A 24,074-nucleotide genomic window follows, 5' to 3' on the forward strand; every position below is an offset into this window, starting at 1 on the left:
GGTAACCCAAGAATTACAGAAGCTTTGGAAGTTTGTTCCAAGATTGTTGTTCGTCTTTGGTTCTCAAGGAGGATCAATAACAGGAGGTTAATATCTTGACTTGCAAGTGAACTGGATTTAAGTGAGGCAGAGCTGTGCAAAATCATCAGCCTCACTCTCTCCTCCAGTCATCCCAGTCCAGTGGCAGGGACATAGTCAAGATGACTGGCAGTGGCCCAGAGCTCCAAGATTAGTCTCTACTAAGATGATGAGTTGATGTAATTGAGTTGCTGCTAGAAATTAAACAGGAAGCCACAAAGACTTGATAGTCCTAAATAGGATGTGGTCTCTGACAAAGACCCAAACCTCAGGGAACAAATTTTTAAAACGGCCTAAGTTTAAGGGCACAAGATAGCTAGGCATGATTCTGCCCTGAGTTCAAAAGAAAAAGCAAAAACAGAGAAAGATTTCCTCTTTCATCACAAATGCTGTGACTGTGCCCTGGCTGTGTACCATATATACATACATGTATGTACGTATATATATATGTCTGTGCATATGCATACATGTTGTACACACATATACATACATAGACTCACAATATATATACACATATACACACGTAGGGAACACAACCAGGACACATTCATGGCATTTGTGATGAAAGAGGAAATGTTTATATCTATATCTATGTCTATCTATGAATAAATGGATGTACTACCTATGTCCATTTTTCCTAAGAAAGGTGTGTGCGTGTGTGTATGTTTATTTGTGGGAGTATGTCCCATGTTTATGGGGGAAATATTTACTACCTTTTAAAAATCATGCCATTAAGTGAAACACCTGTGCTTTGATCCTAGTTCTTTGGCTAATTAGAAAAAGCAAACACATCGATGGGAACTCAATAGCTTTGGTTTGGGGTGATGTAGACCAAAAGAGAACCTTGAACTTTCCATATTCTGGGTTCTAGGGGAACCATGGAATCAGGAGTATCTCCAGGTGTTAACAGGCATACAATCCCCTCAGTCTGACATTTACAGGCCCTTCACAATCAGGCTCCCACTTGCGTTTCTTCTCTTATTTCCTATTATGGAGCCGCATGAACTCCCTATTTCATTTAAACTAATCTGGTAGCTGTTACCCACCTACATCCAGTACTTATTTGCCTCTGCACAAAGAATTCCCCGAGTCTGTAACGCACTCCCTGCTTACCTCCAATACACAGAGCCCCATGCTCTGTTCACAGCTCAGGCGCCCTCTCCGTCCTGAAGCCTTCGCTGATGCTCCCATCATTTTACACTCTCCTTCTTCAAGTTACTTTGTATAAAAGAGACTTTGCATTTAGTTACTTCCCTCAATGGAATGTAAACTCCGGGAAGCCCGGGTCTGTCAGTTTTGTTTTTATGTCTCTAGGAACAGTACAATCACGTATATAACATGGGCTTGATAAATGTTTGACAAATTAAATCAAATCTCTGTCAGGAGAAGGATGGTAGGTTGTGAACTTGGGCTGTGTGTATGTCCATGTCTATATGTAAATGGACGGGGGGGGGCGGTAAACTGTGTATGCCATGGAATTATTCTGATTTTTAAGGCAACCAGAACGATATTTCGGGGGAGGGGAGAGAGGGGTGGTTCTTGGTGCAAGGGGACAGATTTGACTGGGCCATGGATTCAATTCAATAAACATTTATTAAGTACCTACTGTGTGCCAGGCACTGTGATAAGTGCTGGGGAAACAAAAAGGGGCAACCAAGCTAGGCGTCCTTTCGGCCTCGGCCAGGTCCATCTTTTAAACACAAACATTCCACCAGCCTCGGGGCTATGTCCACCCGTGTCCTAGGCTCAGGTAAATCTCCAATCCCGCAGCCGCGCCCTCTGCTTGTCTCAGTCAGTCCAGCTCTGCTCGGGCACCTCCCCCTACAGGAAGTCTTTCCTGATTCCCCTCCCCCCCATCCCCCAGTATCCAGTAAGTATTTACTTAGGAAGGAGAGGCCAAAAAGTCTTAGTGCAGCGTAAAGCTTAAATGTCTTTGGGGACACCCTGGCAGTTTTATTTCTCTTCCCAGAATGTAACAGTCAAAAGGTCAGGGGATGTCTTGGTATCTCCAGTAGGCGTCTAATAAATGATCATCATTGAATGGGGGCAGGGCGGTCAGCGGAGGCCGTTCCTGGGGGTGGGGCCTGGGTTGACTGGGTCTCCGAAGGTATGTGCGTAGCGCGGGAAGGAGAACCTAGAGAGCTCGGTCTAGGCTCGGTTGGGCTTGGCGGGCTCGGGCCAGGCCGGTGGGCGGTGACGGGCACTGCGTGCGCACGCTTGCACGCAGGCGGAGTGGCGGGCAGCCTCGTTCCGGGGCCTCGGCGGCAGCGGCGGCAGCGACAGTAGGGGTTGCAGTGGCGGCGGCAGGTCCGGGCGGGCCGGGAGGCTCGGCGGCAGAGTTCGCTGGACCTGCCGGGCGGGCCCAGCCGGGTAGGGCGGGTGGAGAGCCGATAGAGCGTGCGGGCCCGGTGGCGGAGGTGCGGCGGCCGGCGAGGAGGGACGCTAACGGGTTTGGGGAAACCACCTTACTTTCTTGTCTCTCCGGCCCGTATTTCCTGACAGCTGGGGGGGCGGGGGGCGGCCCCGGGGGAAAGCTCCCCCTGGCGGTAGGGCCCTGCACCGACTGGCCTCCTGACCCCGGCCCTTGCACTCACCATCCCAGCGCCCCAGTGGGGATCCCTCACAAAAGCCCCCCATGGGGGTCGCCGAGCTGCCTCCCTCACAAAGGGCTCCCCAGGCCCCTGCCCTTTGTCCACCCAGCCAGACTGCCCATCCCGGCGCGCCAGTGGAGATCTCTCTGTCTATGTGTGCTGAGCCGCCCTCCTGACCGAGGGCTTCCGGAGCTCCTGCCCTTTGGCCCTTCTCTATCGGTCCCTGCCCTCCTGCCCTTTGTCCTCCCCATCCGAGCACTCCCAATGGGCATTTCGCACATAAAGCCCCGGTCCAGGTGCCTCGAGCTCTCCCTCTGACCTTTGCCCCTCAGACTCTTGTCTTTTGGCTGCTTCCACTTGCCCCCTCCAGCAGCCTCACTCCCCTGTCTGAGCGCTCTCAGTAGGTCACGAAGTCTGCCTCCCCCTATCCCATTCAGGCCTCTTGGGCTGCCCTCCCAATACTTTAACCCCCAGGCCTTGGTGTCCCCCTCTACCCAGTACTCTCCCAAGCCCACCTGACTCAGTGGCGATCCCAGGTTTCTAGAGCTGTGACCTTTAGCTTCATTCTCTCTGGTTCTTCCAGCATGGCTCGTCACCTGCCCGCAGCTTCCTTGACTCTTGTCTATCCATCTGTGCGTACTCCAACCCTCCCGTGCCCTAGTGGGGACACTACCCCATGTTCCTCCATCCGAGTGACTGGTCACCACCCTGGGGGCACCCCTAAGGCCACTGGAATTTTTTATTCCTTCCCTTCTGAAGTGACCCTTTTCCTTCTTCACTTATTGCTCCAGCCCAACCCCCCTTACTGAGCTGAGATATTCCCAGACTTCCTGCTTCATCCCTTTCCACCTGAGATTCTCCCCACGCCCTCTCACATTCTGTCCTGGATTTTAGATATTTTGCCTTATTGACAAATTGGGGGGGGAGGATAGGTTGAAGGGAAACAGCTTTCTAATATCTGGTGTCCTGAGTTTTGGTTTAGAAAAGATGGTCACTACCTACTCCTAGAGATACCTTTGACATCTTATCTCACGTACCCCCATTCATCCTTCACACATTTCTCTCTTCTTGGTTTCCCCTTCCCCTGATTCACAGAGGCTCATTATTTGCTGATTTTTGCTTTCTCTGAGTACTTCTTGTTGGAGGTAGGACCAGGGTAGGCAAGGTAAGCAGCCACCTAGAACACAAGACAGGGCTGGGGCAGAGAGAGAGGACCATGAGAGGGGACACTTTTAGTACTGATATTTATTTTTAAATGCCAAAAATTTCTGTTCTTTGTGGCACAGGGGCGTTAATTTTGTAATAAGTCATGTGAAAGCTCAAGGTATCCAGTGAGTAGTTTTGCCTCATTCTAGCTATGCTTCTTACCTCCACTCCCCAGAACCCACCTTATAGGAGTCCCATTTTCTGCCCCACCGTACACACATCCCGATCCAGGATTCCATCTCCCCACAGTGCCTCCATCTCTGCCGAAGGGATGCAGCCTTTCAGCCTGGAGGCGGCCAGGGAAGCAGCCCAGAGGGATGTGCTGGCAGCAGATCTCCAGTGCAGCTTCTTTGCCTCTGCCCTGCAGAGCTACAAGCGGGATTCTGTGCTGAGGCCATTCCCAGCCTCCTATGTTAGCCAGGACAACAAGGACTTTGAGGCCCTGGTGAGTTCTTCTCAACCACTTGTCTCATTTTTTTCTTTTTAAGTGTTTTCTTTAATTATTTTTAAACATCACTGCCTTCCATTGACTTCCCTCCCTTTGCAGAACCCTCCTTTTAACAAATAATAGTCAAGCAAAAACAAACTCCTTTACCTAAAAACCTATGCCTCATTCCATGTCTATTCTACTTAGTACCTGTGTAATCTTGAGCCCATCACTTAACTTCCCTAGGCCTCATTTTCCACAACCATAAAATGAGGGGGTTGGGCTAGGTGGCTTCTGGGATCCCTTCAAGCTCTAAATCAGTGATCCAGTAAAGCTCCTTGTCAGAAGCCTGGTGGCACAGTTACCCCATTAATCATTATTCTGAAGTTTTTCAGTGTTGTTTTTTCTTCCATTATTGTGATCACCATGTAAAATTATTCTGTGTCTGCTTGCTTTGATTTATATCAGTTCATACAGATCTTACCAATTCTCTGAATTCTTTGTAGTCATCATTTCCTAATACACAATAAAGTATGAAAGTTTAATTATTTAAAATGTTGAATGTTTCATCTTAAAATTGTACATAACCATCATTTATGCTGTTCATTGATCAAGTTGATTTTCTAACTTTGTAAACTTTTATCAACTGCTGCTCAGTGACTGAAAGGATTGGATTTGTAATTCTAGACTTAAGACCATCCAAAGAACAAAGTTTTGATGTATACACAACAGTTTTGGCATGTCTCCACAAGAAAAAGTCTAATGGAGGTAGATCAAGTGATCAAGGTGACCAAGCAAAAGGACCTCCTCTACCAATCTACCAGTTGGAGAAAGTGTCATATAGAAACTATCATACATGCAATGTATAATAACTGGGTGCCCCCATGGTGTAAAAACTTAAAAATTATTCAGAATCTACAAAACTAAATATAAAAGAAATTAAAATGATTAAACTTTCAAATGATAGGATTTTGGGGGGTAAGTTTGTAGTATTTATACTTACAAAGTTATGAATGCTTAACATTGCACTAAGACTTTTGGGACACTATCTCTGGTATTTCATTAGATTGTAAGCTCTTTCTGAGAAAGGATTGTTTCATTCATTGTATTTGTATCCCTAGCACTTAGCACAGGGCCTAACACACAGTAAGTACTTAATAAATACTTGTTAATTTGACATTGGCCAATATCTGAGCCTCAGCTTTCTTATCTATAAAATAAGAATATAATATCCATAGTATCTACCTCAGGATTATTATGAAGTTCAAATAAAATAGTGTATGTAAATCAGTTTACAGTCATTAAAGGTACAGTATAAATGTCAGCCATCAAGGCATTTCAGAGTCTTGTAGTTTCTTAAGAAAATCATTCCGAACACTTATTGTTATAGTATTATAGATGTTTGTAAGTGCCTGGGATGTATATAGGTCCAAAACTATATCTCATCTGCTGGTGAATCTTTGTATCCCTTTTATTACCACTCACACTAGGTTCTCTTCTTAGTGGGGGGATTTCTCATGGCAAAAGACTGACTTTTAGGTTGAACTGCATTCACGTCCTACTTTGTCCTTGTTCAACACACAGGTGCACAGCTAAACTGCATCCTATAGTGTGGGGGAATTTCAGGATACAGATTACATATAATCAAAGGATTGTAGATGCATTTCATGTTATTCAGTTAGTTTGACTTGGGTTAAGAGTGGAGAATCACCATGAGGGAAGGCACAAATTAAGTTTCAAAGTATCAGATGGGCCTTTCTAAACAGCCTGTCCTTGTCCCCAGTTGGTCCAAAGCCCCTTTTGGTGCTGACCTTTTGGATAATAATAATAACTGACATTCTGAAGTTTGCAAAGTACTTTACATATTTTGGATATGAAGTTCTCTGCAACCTGTAGACACTTCAATTACTACCTTCATTTTGCAGGCAAGAGACTGAAGCTCAGAAAGGTGAAATGTCTTACCCTTTCTCACACAGCTAGTAAATGACAGAGGTTGGATTGGAATTCAGGCCTTCCTGACTCCCCAATCCAACACACTGCCCATTGATTGTGTGAGTAATGTAACTTATGCCTAGTTTACACTAGTTTTACCCTCTGGGTCATTGGAAGAGGATGTAATTTGTTCTGTCTGGATAAAATCAAAATGGACAAGTGTAATAGTGTTATAATGACTAGCACAATTTTAGACTCTGAAGAGCTAGTAGGGAAGTTTTTGGATATTATTTAGTTCAGTCTCACATTGAGTGTAGGGACCCCATTTTTCCAATGTTCCTGATAAAAGTAATCTACAAAGAGTAGGTTATTTTCTTGAGATAAAAGAGAACAGCCTGGTAAGCTTGTAAGGAAAACAATTTTTTTTGGAAGGGTGGATTCAAGAGGTGAACTGCCTGGAAGATTATATTATTCTATTTTCTGAGATGGCAAACTGTAATTGTGTGTGATAGTTCTTCATATCCTACCCTAAGTTTTGTCAGAAGGAAAATTTATAATTAGCTAATCAGTTAAGTAGGAATGCAGGCAGAACACCTAAAAGACTACTGGTAAAATCAGGAGGCTTCCTGATTGGTTGAGACTCAGTTTAGGATTGTAAAACAATAATAAGCTCCATCAGGATTGCCTAGTGTCTGGTAGGGGATGTTTTAGGGAGAAAATGACAATATTTTTTTTAAGGTATTTATTTTATTTTATTTTTTGCAGGGGGGAAGGTAGGGCAATTGGGGTTAAGGGACTTGCCCAAGGTCACACAGCTAGTTTTTGTGTTCTGTCTGAGGCCGGATTTGAACTCAGGTCCTCCTGACCCCAGGGCCAGTGCTCTATTCACTTCGCCACCTAGCCACCCCGAAAATAACAAGGTAGATAAGAATGGTGGTAGAACAACATAGGGGCTTTGGATAACCTGGACCAGCCGCTTCAATGGCCCATCCTGTCATTGGGTGGCAGGAAAATAGACTAACAGTGCCTAGGGCCACAGACTATTCCCTTTCTCAGCCAACATAGGTGCAGGATGTTCACTGTCAACTGGATTCTGACTCCTCTGCTGGAGTTATCTCAGAGTCCTGAAGACCACACTTAGCCTGTGGTCCACTATCTTCTTAATGTTGTTGTTCAGTCGTTTCAGTTGTGTCCCACTCTTTGTGACCCCAGTCATGGGGTTTTCTTGGCAAAGACACTGGAGTGGTTTGACATTTCCTTCTTGAGCTCATTTTACAGATAGGGAAACTGAGGCAAACAGGGTTAAGTGACTTACCCAAAAAGACACAGCTAGTAAAGTGTCTGAGGCCAGATTTGAACTCAGAAAGATAGGTCTTCCTGACTCCAGACCTGACACTCTATTCACTGTGCCACCTTGCTACTATAAAGTGGTGTCCCCCTGGTAGTGGACCATTTTCTCCCCTTGGTGTCCAGTGTCCTGGGGCCTTAGTAATCTACCCCATTACTTCTGGCCTTTCTTCCTGCTATGAACTGAATACAAACCCTCCTTGTCTCCCCCAATTATAATGTGATCTCTCTGAAAGCAAGGAGTGTCTCATTTTTCTATTGAGACTAAACATATCACCATTGAACATAGTTTTGCTCACATAGTAAGCACTTAGTACTTTTCCATTCCATTATGTTAAGAGATTTGGGTACTTTTAATTTTGGAATTCAGTAGTTTAATATAAAGTTCTAATTATAGTTATAAATTTTTGTACTCTTTTTCCCTTTGTGACTGAACCCTAGAAATTATACTTTGTGTTATAAAGAGGCAAAACAGGTGAAGGAATAAATGCCAGAATTGGTCGTCTCATCATGGTGGCAATGGCAGAAGGGCTAAGAAATGATTTTGAATCAGGTCTAATCTCCAAAACTGGAGAACCATAGAGGCTCAGACACCAGGAAGATCGGGAGCTTGAGGGTTAAGTTATTCGTGCAGGTTTTAAAATCAGCAAAAGAAAAAGCCCTGTGCCAAGAGCAGATTTACCTAGAGTGACTCCAAGGAAAGAGTACATTCCAGACACTCATGCTCTGCCCATACATCCAGCATGTCATGGTGTTACCCACAGAAGAGGGGAAGGCAGCTTGACTTTCAGGGAGCTGGGACTCCAACAGGTGAAAGTGAAGCTGTGTGGGGGGCTTTCGGACTACCTTCTGGGGATATCAATTCCACTGCATTGGAGCAGTCCTCCCTACTTCTTTTGTCCTTAGATGATTGGCTATTCCAGCCTCTGCTGGGAGAAAACATAAGAAATGAGAACACACCCCTCAGGGCCTCACACTTTTCCTCTGGAAGAGTTCATCCCACTGTTGAGGGAGTGGTACAATTAGGAACTATGCAGTGGAGTGCTGTACTCAACCATAACTGATCAGACCCAGGGTACTGAAAGGAGTTGGTACACTGCACTTTGCTACAAATGCTTGTAGAATCTAATTCATTTGGACATGTTCTCTTTTTTTGACCTGTTTCTTCCTTTCTATAAACTGATCCATAGCCTCTGCTTTCGGATTCCCTAATTTACCTTTTTCGTAGGGAGTTCGTTGATGGCTTATTCAATTTCTTTTTATGAGATGGGGTTAAGTATTTTACTTCCTCTTCTGTTAATCTGGACAATTTATATTTTTTTGTAAATATTCATCCATTTCACTAAGATTGCCAAATTTATGGGCATACAATTGGGCAAAATAATTCCTGATTAAATTTCCTCTTCATTGGTGGTGAATTCACCCTTTTCATTTTTGATACTGGTAATTTGGTTTTATTCTTTCATTTTTTAAAAATCAAATTAACCAAAGGTTTATCAATTTTATTGGTTCTTTTTTTCATAAAACCACCTCTTAGTTTCATTTATTAGTTCAATAGTTTTCTTAATTTCAATTTTATTAATCTGTCCTTTGGTTTTCAGTATTTCTAATCTGAAATTTAATTGAGGATTTTTAATTTGTTCTTTTTCTAGCTGTTTCAGTTGCATGCCCAATTAATTTGCCTTTTTCACGATGACTTTTTTTTTTAGTCATTGTGACTATGTTTCCAATGACTTTTTAGGACATGGAAGTATTCTTTCTCTATGCTGATTAGTGGATTGCTATATTTTACAGAGCTCACTGTGGTTTTATTAGCTTGAGCTACTCTTTTGAGAACTTCCAAGAGTTTCCTACTCTTTGTTATCCCACATGTCCTCTTAATTTTCTTATGAGGGACAATGAGAATATGCTATACATTTTTCAGATTTGAAAAACTGAAGGACAGAGCCAAGGGCCTTTCAACCAGTGTACTTGACAGAGAGGGGAGCTTGGTCTCCTATTTCCTCTAGAGTGGGCTGTAGGGGAGCAAATTCCCAAATCAAAATTTGTTTTTTCTAATTTAGTCAGCAATTATACCACAAAATTGTTATAGCAGAAAGACGATTGTACTAGGAGTCAAATGATCTGGGTCCTAATCTTGGCTATGCTACCTGTGGGACCTTGGAAAAGTCCCAAAATTGCTTCTCTCTGAACCATGGCATCTTTAATTCTAAAATGAGGGAATTGGACTTTATCAGGAATTCTTAACTTGGAGTCTGTGAGCTTATTGTTTTTTTTTTTAATTATTAATTTACTTTTAATTTACCACATTCAGTTCCACAAGCTTTTGAGTTCCAAATTTTCTCCCACTCCCTCTCCTCTCCCCTCGCCCCCCTGGAGGCACGCAGTCTGATAGAGGTTCTTTAAATACCTTCACATCAAACAGTGAAATTGTAAAGAAGGATTATAACCAATGGAATGAACAATGAGAAAGAAGGAACAAAACAAAACAAAAAAGAGAGAGAGCAAGTAGTTTGCTTCAGTCTGCATTCAGACTCTGTAGTTCTTTCTCTGGATGTGGATAGCCTTTTCCATCATAAGTCATTTGGTCTTATAACCTTGCATTGCTGAGAGGAGCCCAGTCTAGCAAAGTCAGTCACGACAGATACTATGTGTCTGTGATTGTATACAATGTTCTCCTGATTCTGCTCCCCTCACTCAGCATCAATTTATATATCTCTCCAGGCTATTATGAAGTTTGTATATTCCTCATTTCACGATAGTATTCCATTACATTCATATACCACAACTTTTTTAGCCATTTCCCAGTTGATGGGCATTCCCTTGATTTCTATTTCTTTGCCACCACAAAAAGAGCTGCTATAAATATTTTTGTACATATGGGTCTTTTTCCCACTTGGATGGTCTCTTTGAGATACAGCCCTAGAAGTGGTATTGCTGGGTCAAAGGGTATGCACATTTTTATAGCCCTTTGGGCATAGTTCCAAATTGCTCTCCAGAATGATTAGATCAGTTCACAACTCCACCAACAATGCATTAGTGTTCCAATTTTTCCACATCTTCTCCAGCACTTATCATTTTCCTGTTTCGTCATGTTAGCCAATCTGATGGATAAGATGTGGTACCTCAGAGTGGTTTTGATTTGCATTTCTCTAATCAATAGTGATTTAGAGCATTTTTTTCATATAATTATAGGTATCTTTAATTTCTTCCTTTGAAAACTGCCTGTTAATATCTTTTGACCATTTATCAATTGGGGAATGACTTGTATTCTTATGTAATATATTTGGCTCAGTTCTCTGTATATTTTAGAAATGAGGCCTTTATCAGAGACACTGGTTGTAAAAATTATTTCCCAATTTTCTACTTCCCTCCTAATTTTGGTTACATTGGCTTTGTACAAAAATGTACAAATTTATGTACTTTTATGTAATGTAAATTGTAAAATGTAATATAATGTAATCAAAATTATCCATTTTGCATTTTGTATTCTCTCTCTCTTGTTTGGTCATAAATTCTTTCCTTCATAAATCTGACAAGTAAACTATTCCTTGCTCTCCCCGATTGCTTATAGTATCAGCCTTTATATCTAGATCGTGAACCCATTTAGACTTTATTTTGGTGTACGGTATAAGATATTGGTCTATATCCAAGTTTCTGCCATGTTGTTTCCAGTTTTCCCAACAGTTTTTGTCAAATAGTGAGTTCTTATCCTAGAAGCTGAAGTCTTTGGGTTTATCAAACAGTAGATTACTATAGTCATTGACTACTGCGTCTTGTGTACCTAATCTATGCCACTGATCCACTACTGAGAGCTTATTAAAAAAAAATTATACTCTACTTCAGGATAGTTGATTACCTTTGTAATTATATATTTTTCTTATACATTTAATAACATTATCCTGAAGAGTCCATAGATGTCAGCAGACTAAAAAGGTCTATGAGACAAAAAAGCTTCAGAACTGCCAGACTAAATGATCTCTTTCAAATCTAGAGTTCTGTGGAGACTTTGTTGTGACCATCATGGTCATTTAGGGTAGTAGGCTCTTCCCTTGTTTGTTTCTGGTCTTGGAGGAAAACCCTGATTTTTTGGTTCTTGGAATGGCATTTCTTTGTCTCTTACCATCTCTCTTTTTTTCTGGCCTATTAGCCTTCTTCAAGATTCAGTCTTTGGTCATTGTATGTCTTCATTTGTATTCATTTACGTCTAGTATTCATCTGCTTGAATAGTGTGGTGAATTGGACTTTTGCAAAATGAATCATCTCTAGTTTTGATAAACTGTAATTTTTACATGTTGGATTTGCCTTAAAGCTAGGCATAGATATATGATCATCAGATCCATGTCTCTAGTTTTGATCTATAACTTTCTCCAGGTGTTTCCAGTTGAATGTCCCAACAACCCCTGAATTTAATCTTCCTCAAATTTCCCATGTTAAGGGAAGAGAATGAACGAGGAACCAGAGAATGAGTAAGTTAGAGAGGTAGGAGAGCTGTGAAGCCAAGGGAGGAGAGGAGATGATTTACAAGCAGAAGGTAGTCTGTGAAGCCAAGGGAGGAGAACTGGTGTAGAAGACAAGGAGGATGAGGTCTTTCAAAAGGCCATTGGGTTTTGTGACTAGAATGTCTTTGGTATCTTTAAAGATACAGAAAATGGTTTCAGCAGAATAGTTAGGGCAGCAATCTTATCACAGAAGGTTGGGCAGAGAGTAGGAGGGAAATGGGGACATCTGATAAAGACATCTTTTTCAACAAGTTTGGTAGTATGGATGGGGAATAGTGGTGGTGGTGCAGAGAGGAAGTAGTAAGGAGTCAGATAAATCAGAATAACCCTTGGAGGTAAGTGCCATTATTACCCCCATTTTATAGGACTGAGACTCAGAGAAGGTCTGGTCATTTAACTCAAATTGTCTGAGGTGGGATTTGAACTTAGATCTTCCTGACCCCAAGCCCAGCCCTGCCCCAAATGCCCTCCCCCATCCTCTCAGTCAGTTAAAATGCCATCCTTCAAAACCCAGGTCAAATCACGTTCTTCTATAGTATTTCCCTAAAATGATATATCTTTCTGAAATCTTATTGTTCATATGATTCATTTCACAGTTGATTATGTAAATCCCTTGTGATACCTGTTATTGTCTTGAATTATGACTTAAATCTGATAGCGTTGATTAATTTTTTGTATGATTTATCTTTTTTTTTTTTTTTTAAAGCAATTGGGGTTAAATAACTTGCTCAAGTTTACACGGCCAGTTATTTTTTTGTGTGGGTGCCGAGTATCTGAGGCCGGAACCGATTCCAGGTCTCCCAGCGCTGGGGCCAGCACTCTTACTCACTGCTCCACCTGGCCACCCTGTATGATTTATCTTTAACTAGATTGGAAGTGCTTAGATTATCTTTGTATTCCCTTCAGTTAGCAAAGTGCCTAGTACATAGTAGGATTTCTCCCATCTCTGTATTGCCTTTAACCGCCCTTATTGTCCTTTGTAGCACAACTTTATGCCATAATTTGCTGTCTGCCTTTTGCTGCCTTTGACATATCCTTCATGTGTCTCAGAACCATTGCACATACTATTTCTCTGTTTCAGTATTGCTTTATACTTAGGCATGCATCAACCTACCATGTGATTTGTGGTGTGATTGTATTATCATACAGGGAAACTGAAACAGTTTCCCTGTTCTGACAGTCATTTGCTTTTTAAAAAAGTTTTATTTTGTGAAAGTAGCAATCAGTCTATCCAGTTAGCACTAGAAATATTTTCCATGGCAATACATTATTTTCATGTATTTTTTGTTGTGGGGTGCCAGAAGGTCCTTCTGCCTCCCAAATACCTTCCATGCTAGTTTTCCATCCTTCCTAAAATTATACCATTAAACAAGACCCCTTTGGACTTTATCTTCACATAATGAAATCTTACTGGCCTTTTAAAGCTGAGTTTAAATGCCATTCTCTGATGAAGTTTTTCCTTATCTTTCTCTATCACCATCCCATGCAACCCCTTACTAGAATTGTTCCTTTTTTTGAACTTTGTACTTTTATTGTCATTTGTCATATTCCTACTCTGCATGTAATTATTTGTGTACATGTCTTAATCTCCTTACTGAATTGTAAGTTTCAGAATCGATGGGAACTGAACACCTTATATAATATTTTACAGTTCTATGAACACGTAGGCATTTAGTAAATATTTGTTTAATTGAATAGACCTGTAGTAGATAAGGAAAATCTGCCTAGCTTGAGGGTAAAACAGAATAGATTTAAGTGTGACCAGACTTTTATATTAAAAGGACCAGTCTCATGTGTATTTAAAATTTGCTTTCCTTCATGTATTGGAGACTTCTTTATTCTTGTTCTAGAGATCCTGTCATTAACATACTTTACCTTTGAGAGGTAGAGAAAGCCTTCAGCCAGGGACCAGATTACAAGATGTTAAGGAGAGATTTAATGCCTCTTCTATTGGTACATTTTCTTGATTGAATTAATCCAGGACAAGACTACAAATGATTAACTGAAATACTAACTCATGAATTGGCTGGCACATGTTGGGAACTACAAGATATAAACAAGATGGATGGGCTAGGCGGTGTGTATATAATAATTTTGTTCTTGGCAGCCTGAAGCATTAGCTACATGGCACTCACTACTCATCACAAATATTAGAAACCTCAAATTATAAAACCACAAATCAGGAGATTTTCCTGTAGTTTCTGCAAACAAGATTCTTTATTCTGTGATAAAGTCCGAACTGTTCCTGCACAAGAAAGGCACTGAACAAGAGTCAGGGGTGAGGCTTTGATCCTCAGGTTATATTCTGAAGGAGATACAGCAGCAGAAATAGTGAGGAATATATGATAGGAGTCTTATATGACTTTTTTCATAACATTAAGTCCTTTCCTTCAAAACTATTCAGTACCTGCATCCTCTTTGAAAGCCCACCGCTCGCTCACCTATTTAATGTAATGCTTGGTTATATTTCTGTTATTTGTGTTTTGACAATATAGTGTTTTCATGATTCACTCAACTGTGTATTGATCAGTATTCAATCATTTATCAAATATCTGCTATATGTAGAGCACTAATTAGATGCTATGGGTAACAAAAAATTATAAGGCAGTCTAGGGGCTCCTCAAGGTATCTGTGATCAAATTGGGAGATATGTCTAACAGTACTAAGTAACATATGCTAAGTGTGAAATGAGTGGTACCAACAAGTGCTAAAGGAGTTCTGGGGAGGGAGAGATAAATGGGGGCTGGGATACTTAAGGAATTCTTCACAGAGAAGATGGGATTTGTATTGGCCTTTGAAGGATAGAAGGGCTTTGGATAGATGAGGAGAGGGGGAAGTAAGCATTTCAGGTGAGGAGGCACATAGTGAGCAAAGGCATATAGGCAAAAAAACATTAATCATATTTGGAGGAGAATAGAACACACTTATGTGTGTACATATAGTTTTTGTTTATTCCATTGTCTTAAGATTGTAAATTTCATAAGGACAGAGGACAGCCCTCATCGTTCTGTTTGTGTCCTCATGTGATCTAATTTAGGACTCTGATTATTAAACATGTGCTGTTGGTTGACTGCTTCAAAAGTTTAATTAAAATAATATTATCTTATATTTATAAAATACCTCAAGAATTATGAAATGTTTCACAATAGAGCTATAAGATAGGGAGAGTGTAATAAGTGACAAATTCTAAAATGTTCATAGTTTTCAATATTAGAGACCTGAGAACCAAGGAAAGCCCTTGTTGGAGTTTTCATTCTTTTATGAAATTAAATTGTTGAAAAAGTGGAATAGAATCAGTAGGTAAATATTTACACTTACTATATACAAAGTATTAGGGGAATGCAAAGGTATAAGACATAGTTACTGATTTCAAGAAACTTAAAACATAGGTAGAGAGAGAATACTAATAGGAACAGAAAAAATATTAAACAATACAAAGCAACATGTGATGAAGATAATAATAGGTCATGGTACCTTAGAAGCTATCCAGATCAACCTCCTCATTTTACAGATGAGGAAACTGAGGTTCTAAAAGGTTAAGTGATTTACTACTAGTAAATAGTAGTAAATCACTTAACCTTTTAGAACTACTACTACTACTACTACTGCTATACTACAACTAAGTGACAGAGGTAGTATTTGAACCCAAATCTTCTGGCTCCATATCCAGTACTTGTTCTTCGGTACCACACTGTCTCTGTTAGTGTCAAGTTTTACAGAAATAAGTGTAAAGGAATTCAGAAAAGAGATTACTGAGGCTTGGGGTGAGTAGTAGTGAATAAAGGAAACTTCATGTAGGAAGTACAATTTGGGCTTGCCGTTGAAGGGTGTGCAAGAATTAGCTCTTCAGTGAGGAGATGGGAACAAGTCTGAGCAAAGACTGGGTTGGAAAAGCACAGCTATGTATGTATGTGGGAGACAGTGTTCCCTCTCGAGTAGAGGCTAGATCTAGGGAAACAGTGGAGGAAAAAAATGGGAAAGGTATTTGAGTTAAGATGCCAGGCTAGGGAGTTTGAACCCTAGCCAAGTATTCCATTTTAGCAAAAGGCATTAAAAACTACTGATGTTTTTCCTTTTGGGAAAATAATTTTGACATGAGAAATGGAATTTTGTTTCATTGCCACTAGAGGTCTCCCTATTGTCATGTTTCATGAACCATATTCCTTAAAAAGAATAACGCTTTATTCTTTAGCTTGAAGATACCAGCATGCTACCAAACCTGAAGGAACTTCTTCAGTCTGCAGATGACAAAGATAAAAGGGCATGGAGTCTGGTGAGCTGGATTTTATCATCAAAGGTTCTTACACTACACAGCATAGGGAAAACAGAGGTAAGATTTCAGTGGTTAGAATGACAGATTTCTAGAGCTGAAATGGACCTTAAAGATTACCCCATTCAATTCTTTCATTTTATAGGTGAAGGAAACTGAGGCTTAAGGAGGTTTTGTGCAAGGTCACACAACTCGTTAGTGGTAGAGGTGAGATTAAAAGACTAAGATTTTAAACTTGTTGACTCTATATTTAGTCTTCTAGACTTCTTTAGAGAGGTACCATATCAGTAAATTCCAGTGACTCCCTATCATCTCCAGGATCAAATATAAAATCCTCTGTTTGGTGTTCATAGCACTTCATAACTTGGCACCTCCATGTCTCTCCAGTCTTCTAACATCTTATACCACCCCATAATGTGCTATGTGATCTAGTGACATTGGTCTCTTTGCTGTTCCTCACATGAGACATTCAATCTCCCAGTGCTGGATATTTTCTCTCACTGTCCCCCGTGCCTGGAATGTTTTCTCTCCTCGAATCTACCTCCTGGTTGATCTGGATTCCTTCAAGTCCCAGCTAAAATCCCACCCTCTATTGGAGACCCATCATGATCCCTCTTAATTCTAGTGCCTTCCTTCTGTTGATTATTTCCAGTTTATCCTATATATAGCTTATTTGTATGTATGTAATTGTTTACTGTGTTGTCTTCCCCATTAGACTCTGAGCAGCTTGAGAGCAGGGATTGCCTGTTACCTTTGTGTTGCTAGTGCTCAGTAATGCCTTGCACAATGTAGGTTCTTATTAATTTGACTGTGTAGATAGACTGCTCAACTTGAAGTCAGTTAAGAAGACTGAAATTTGATGGCCAGGTCCAGTACTTACTAACTGGGTGACCATGAACAAGTCAGCTTTCTTCTCTGGGCTTCAGGTTCCTACCTCCCAGAGTTGTTATGAAGCTTAGTGGTGATAACATATGTAAAGCACTTTGAAAACCTTAAAGCCCCACGTGAGTGAAGCAGATACACTTTTATTAAATGGTAAGTACTTGCTTGTGGTAAGCACTGGGATTAAAAATAGAAGCAAAAAGAAAGACAATCCCTGCCCTCCAGGAGCTTACATTCTAGTGGGGAAAGATAACATGTAAAAGGGAGCTAGAAAGACTAGATGGTGAAATCAGGAGAGCCCAAGAGAGTGGAGTCAGGGAAGGAGAGGAGTGAGCATAGCAGTCCTGGGCACATCCTCAAAGTGGAGGTTCTAGAAAGAATTCATCAGAAGCTGAGTGCTGCAGGAGTTGCTGCTGGGGAGTAGTAGAGAAATGCTCACTGTTCTTATTCTCACTCCCAATCTCATTTGCTCTCTGCTACACAGAGCTACTTTGGAGAGGTGCAGGAGTTTCTCTTCACACATTACAAAATGCTTGATTAAGAGTATAGAATGTTGCAAAGGCTCTATTGAAAGACAGACATCTTTCACAATTGACTTAATTTCTTTAGGCCTTAGTGTCTTCATTTCTCCAATTGAGACAATATTACCTATCCTTCATTCCTTAGAGAGTAGTATTGAAGATCATATGAGGTAATAAATAGGAAACTCCTTTGAAAGTTAGGACTATATATTTGTAATGTGTTACTAATATTTCTTTAGTTCATTTTTCTGGCAGACTGGGTAATTAGAGAAAAGAAATCTTGAAATGTTAGCTTTTAATTGTTTTTTTTTCCCAGGTTGATGTATTTATTGTGATGAAAACATGTACTTATGTATAAATTGCAATATAGCAGTTTAAAATAAGAGGAGTTGTGATATTATTTGTTTTATAATACATTTTGATAGTTTCCCAAATAACATTGAAAATTTCTTTATATTTTCAAGTATGTGAAGATCCAAGAACTCATGGGAATTTCAGGCACTGGTGTCCCTGCACCTGACTTTCTGTTTGAAATAGTGTATTCTGGGCGAGTGGATGCCAAATTTCATGAGACCAAAGGAGAAAGGGATCTTATCTATGCATTCCATGGGAGCCGCCTGGAAAACTTCCATTCCATCCTACATAATGGTTTACACTGCCATTTAAACAAGGTGAGGCTTTAAGGGGGTTTTGAAAATATTATGGGTTAAAACCATGGTAAGGTCATCAAGGAGAGGGACAATTTGACCAGTCCTAGAGACTACCAAGGTAGTCCAAGGGACTACCTTGACCAGTCCTAGAGAAAATTATGAAGGAGGCCAAGGCTATTTCCATCTTGAATTTCCAGCTCCCTTTTGCTTCCACAGGGGGAACACCTGTCTGCCTCTTATAGGATAGGAGGTTTGCTCTGTCCTGCTGGAAAAAAGCCCAGACAACAATCTTTCTTCAGTCTTAAATTTTAATCACTCTTCTTTCCTACTCCTTAGGGCATTTGAACATTTTTAAGCTTCATCTTTTAGTGAGGAATGAAAAACTGTTCAAGTTAGAGGATTTTCAGAGATCAGTTTGGTGGGTGGGCTATATAGGTTACTTTGTTGGGGCCAGAGTGAGAGAAGACCTTCTACTGCTGCTCATGTCATCCAGTATGCATAAGTACTTTGCATAAGACCAACCCAGCACACCCCTTGTCTAGTTTAAAGCACTATTTTCCAGAACTCTTCTGTGCCTAATTAATTTGCTATGTTTAGATTGAAGATGAAGGGCTTGTTTACTTTGGAGTCTCAAATGCATAGCCTGTAGCTTTGCTACTGAATTCCAGGTGGCCCCAGCTTTACACAATAGTTGGGCTCCTGTAAAGTTAAATCCTACTTTAAATATAGTCAGGGAACTTGTTCTTTGAAAGTAAATCCTTTTGTGAAGCTAAGACTCCCCATGTAACCTGTTTTTTGTCTAAATCTGGATTTTCATTTATCAGATTTGCTTAAAGGAAGGCCCATTCTAGCTCTGATCTTTCACATTATTTCCATGGCAGATGTACCACAAGTTTTCAAATCAGACACAGCTGTGTTGGAGCACAGCAGTCTTGCAAAAGATCTAAAATTTTGTGATAGGTGTGGCCAGTGTAGACTTAGCCCAATAGTCACTATGGGGTTGTGGAAAAATATAATTTGTTTCATTAGCTGGGAAAAATGTATGTTGGCTAGGGTACACGAAAGATGGGGGAGCTTCTGAATTCAATAATGAGGATGTGATTGTTAAAACAGTGGCATAATGAGCTCTTCTTATAAGCTTTACTGGACAAATGGAAAGGATTCAGGTCCATGAAAAACTCACTATCGAAAAGACAACTTTTTTAGTATAATTTATTTATTTTTAGTTTTCAACATTCATTTCCATAAGATTTTGAGTTGAATTTTCTTCCCCTCCTCCTCTCACCCTCCCCAAGACAGCATGCAATCTGATATAGGCTCTACTTATACATTCATATTAAACATATTTTTACATTAGTCATGATGGTAAAGAAGAATTAGAACTAATGGGAGGAACCATGAGAAAGAAGAAACAAAACAAAACAAGAAAAGAAAAGGAGAGCAAATAGTGTGCTTCCATCTGCATTCAGACTCCAGAGTTCTTTCTCTGGCTGGGGATAGCATTTTCCATCACGAGTCTTTTTGGAGTTGTCTTAGATTCTTGCATTGCTGAGAAGAGCCAATTCTATCAAAGTCAGTCATCACACAATGTGGCTTTAATTGTGTACATTGTCCTCCTGGTTCTTCCTGCTTTATTCATCATCAGGTCATCTAAGTCTTTCCAGGTTTTTCTGAAGTCGGCCTGCTCATCATTTCTTATAGCACAGTGGTATTCCATTACATTCATATCCCACAAATTGTTCAGCCATTCCCCAATTGATGGGCATTCCCTGAATTTCCAGTTCTTTGCCACCACAAAAAGAGCCGCTATAAATATTTTTGTACATGTGGGTCATTTTCTCATTTTTATGATCTCTTTGAATACAACCCTAGAAGTGGTATTGTGGTGTTGCTGGGTCAAAGAGTATGCACAGTTTTATAGACCTTTGGGTATAGTTCCAAATTGCTCTCCAGAATGGTTGGATCAGTTCGCAACTCCAACAATGCATTAGTGTTTCAATTTTCCCACATCTTCTCTAGCGTTTATCATTTTTCTCTTTTGTCATGGTATCTGATAGGTGAGATGTGTACCTCAGAGTTGTTTTGATTTGCATTTCTCTAATCAATAGTGATTTAGAGCATTTTTTCATATGACTAAAAATAGCTTTAATTTCTTCCTCTGAAAACTGCCTGTTCGTATCCTTTGACCATCTATCAATTGGGATATGACTTATATTCTTATAAATTCATCTCAGTTCTCTATATATTTTAGAAATGAGGCCTTTATCAGAGACACTGGCTCTAAAAATTGTTTCCTAGCTTTCTGCTTCCTTTCTAATCTGGTTGTATTGGTCAGAGTAGCTAACTTATTCTCTTTAATTCCAGTTGCATTGACTTTGTTTTTTCAAAACCTTTTCAATTTAATGTAATTAAAATCATCCATTTTGCATCTTATAATGTTCTCTATCTCTTGTTTGGTCATAAATTCTTTCCTTGTCCAAAAATCTGACAGGTATTCCTTGCTCTCCTAGTTTGCTTATAAATAAGACCAGTCTTTATATCTCAACCATGTACCCATTTTGACTTTATCTTGGTATTGGGTGTAAGATGTTGATCTATACCTAGTTTCTGCCATACTATTTTACAATTTTCTCAGAAGTTTTTTTTAAATAGTGAGTTCTTATCCAAGAAGCTGGAGTCTTTAGATTTATCAAATAGTAAATTGCTGTAGTCATTGACCATTGTGTCTTGCTTATGTAACCTATTTCACTGATCTACCACTCTATTTCTTAGCTAGTACTAAGTAGTTTTCATGATCGCTGCTTTATAATACAATTTAAGATCTGGTACAGCTAGGCCACCTTCCCTTGCATTTCTTTTTATTAATTTCCTTGATATTCTGGACCTTTTGTTCTTCCAGATGAATTTTGTTATTGTTTTTTCTAGCTCTATAAAATAGCTAAAAGACAATTTCTAATAAAGGGACATTAATTCCACTCTTTTTAAAAAGATTTTTTTCCAATTACATGTAAAACAATTTTTAACATTCTATTTAAAAAAAAATTTTGAGTTCTAAATTCTCTTCCGCACTGTTTCCCCTTCCCCCTCATTGAGAAGGCAAGCAATTTGATATAGGTTATACATGTGCAGTCACGCAAAACATATTTCCAAATTAGTCATGTTGTAAAAGAAAACACAGACTAAGAAAAAACAAAGTAAAAAAAGTATCATTCAGTATGCATTCAGACTCCATCATTCTTTCTTTGGCGATGGGGAGCATTCATATAAGTCCTTTGGAATTATCTTGGTTCATGGTCTTGGTCAGAGTAGCTAACTTATTCTCTTTAATTCCAGTTGTATTGCTCATTTGGTATATTTGGGGATAGGCACGTTATTTAGCTTCTCTGAACTTTTCTTTCCTGATTTAACACATACACAAATGGTAACCAACTTCTTGGAATTTTTAGAAATAATAATAACATTATAATGTTTAATAATCACTCTATGATTGTGACAGGGATCCTGTTCATTAACTCTTTTGCCAGGAAATGTGGACCTTAACAGTCTTTGTGAGAGGTCACTTAAAATTATCATTTAGAGAAAGACGTGTTCTACACCTCTAGACCTTGATTCAATCGGGTGTGTTTCTTTTTTATCTGACTCTGCTCTTCTAGACATCCTTGTTTGGTGAAGGGACCTACCTCACCAGTGACTTAAGCCTGGCCCTTCTCTACAGTCCTCATGGTCTGGGGTGGCAGCATAGCCTCTTGGGTCCTATCCTAAGTTGTGTGGCATTGTGTGAGATCATCGACCATCCGGATGTCAAGTGCCAAACCAAGAAGAAGGGTAAGCAGGCAGCACTGGCCAAAGCTAGGGCCTGTGACTTTGGGCCAAAGCCCACTCATCTCCAGACTAGGTGAGAGCTCACAGTAGGTATATCAGTTAGTCTATAGGTGTTTATGGGATGCTTACTATGTACAAGATATGGTGCCAGGTAAGGTGAAGGACACAAAGAAAGAGATGACACATTCCTTATCACTGAAGAACTTAGAGCCTCAATAGGAGATGACATAATCCATAGAAAAAAATAAACAACAGTATAACCAGCCATCAAATTATTGGTACAAAGGGTCATAGGTGTTCAGAGGAGGGAGAGATTATTGTAGCCTGGGAGAGATCAGGGAAGGCTTCCCAGAATAGGTGAAGCTTGATATATGAAGGTGGGTGTATGAAGCAGAGGAGCTGCAATTCAGGATCTCTCTTGCCAGGCTGCCTAAAAGCTCTACAGTCCCAAAGACAGCAGTGGGAACAGGTTCAGGCCAGGAATTCAGTTGTAAGAAGAACAGTAGTCAAGTAGTTATATTAGATTTAAACGCTGGGTCATCTACCATACTAAGTAGTTAATTGTATCTTCTGTCACTCTGAGTATTTGTGAATCATGTTATTATTCACCCCCAAGATTTCATAGCCATGAATATGTCAGTAAATTGCTTCACAAAACCAGTAATGGATAAAGTGCAATAATTCTGTTCTCCACAAATGAGCTTATTTGGTCCATTGAGAAAAGAGTGCCCAGAAATGCTGTCTGTTCCATTGCCTTAATCTAAAACAACTGGCATACCAAAGAACAGACCGATGTCTGACACCACTCACCCCAACCATACAGCACGGAATAGTTGCATTTATAATTCTTGGAGAGATTGCAAACCGTGACAGTTAAACATCAAAACAACCATTTAAGTCTCTGCACTCACGCATCCACATCCGCTTTTAGCTTTGCAGTACTGTCAGTAGGCTGGAATTGTTTCAAGGATAGAAAATAAGTAGCTACATTAGAAAGTTATCACCTTGGGCTAAAATATAAAAATGCCAATTTTATAGACATCAATTAACAACTATTTATTAAGGTTCTTGTAGGTGCCAGGGCAGGCTTGTGCTAGATACTGGGAATACAAAGACATAAATTAAATCAAATCTTTCAAGTAGCATTGCAGTTGGGGTAATGGTAAAAATGCTTCTTTTAAACCAAGTTTCAGTTTGGGGCAGTTTATGGTATCAGTGTAAATTTTAGTTCTCTTTTCTGACATCTCCATTTCTGTTTTCCCCTGTCCTACCTGTTTATTATCTCCTTTGACCTCAACCATGACTGTGCTTGTATGTCTTTCTTTTGCTGTTTCCCTATAATGCTCTCTCTCTCCTTCTCTCTGATGGTTTAATTTGATTTTTCAGTTAATAAAAATCTATTTTATCTTCCTCTTTTTTAAAATTAATTTGTTTGTTTACTTTTAGTTTATAGGATTCAATTCCACAATTCCTTGAGTTTCACATTTTGTCCCCCTCCCTCCCCTCCCCCCCCCCATGGCGGCATATAGTCAAGTATAAGATCTGTAAATACTTTCACATTATACATTAGTCAGGTTATAAAGATGGATTGTATCAGATGGAATGAAAAATGGTAAAGAGGACATAAAACCAAACAATAAAGGGAAAAAGATCAGGCATTTTGCTTCCATCTGTGTATAAACTCAGTTCTTTCTAGTTCTTTCTCTGGATGCGCACATTTCTCTCCATCATGAGTCTTTTGGGATTGACTTATTTGGTCATCACACATACATTGTGTTTTTATCTTCCTCTTAACTGTGCCCTCTCCATTATGTGTGTGTGTGTGTGTGTGTGTGTGTGTGTGTGT

The 24,074-nt window shown here is 39.9% G+C and overlaps 1 protein-coding gene across 11 annotated transcripts in view; it reads left to right on the forward strand.

Annotated features, from left to right (window-relative positions):
- Positions 1–1,950: 1,950 nt before the first annotated feature.
- Positions 1,951–24,074, forward strand: part of PARP16 (poly(ADP-ribose) polymerase family member 16) — a 25,443-nt gene continuing 3,319 nt past the window's right edge. For 2 of the 11 annotated variants that reach the window (XM_069098280.1, XM_069098282.1), the window contains exons 1-5: positions 2,075–2,185; positions 4,051–4,320; positions 16,276–16,413; positions 18,221–18,427; positions 22,060–22,231. In XM_069098280.1, coding sequence (XP_068954381.1) covers positions 2,105–2,185; positions 4,051–4,320; positions 16,276–16,413; positions 18,221–18,427; positions 22,060–22,231 — 868 coding nt within the window. In that variant the 5' untranslated portion in view covers positions 2,075–2,104. Of the gene's footprint in view, positions 2,186–2,231; positions 2,528–4,050; positions 4,321–16,275; positions 16,414–18,220; positions 18,428–22,059; positions 22,232–24,074 lie in introns of those variants that run through there. The other 9 variants (XM_069098281.1, XM_069098289.1, XM_069098286.1 and 6 more) reach the window with 9 other exon arrangements.

Source organism: Petaurus breviceps, unplaced genomic scaffold, assembly GCF_028583685.1.
Source record: "Petaurus breviceps papuanus isolate PSGF00001 unplaced genomic scaffold, PetGlider_PUasm1.0 37, whole genome shotgun sequence".
NCBI classification, from domain to species: Eukaryota; Metazoa; Chordata; class Mammalia; order Diprotodontia; family Petauridae; genus Petaurus; species Petaurus breviceps.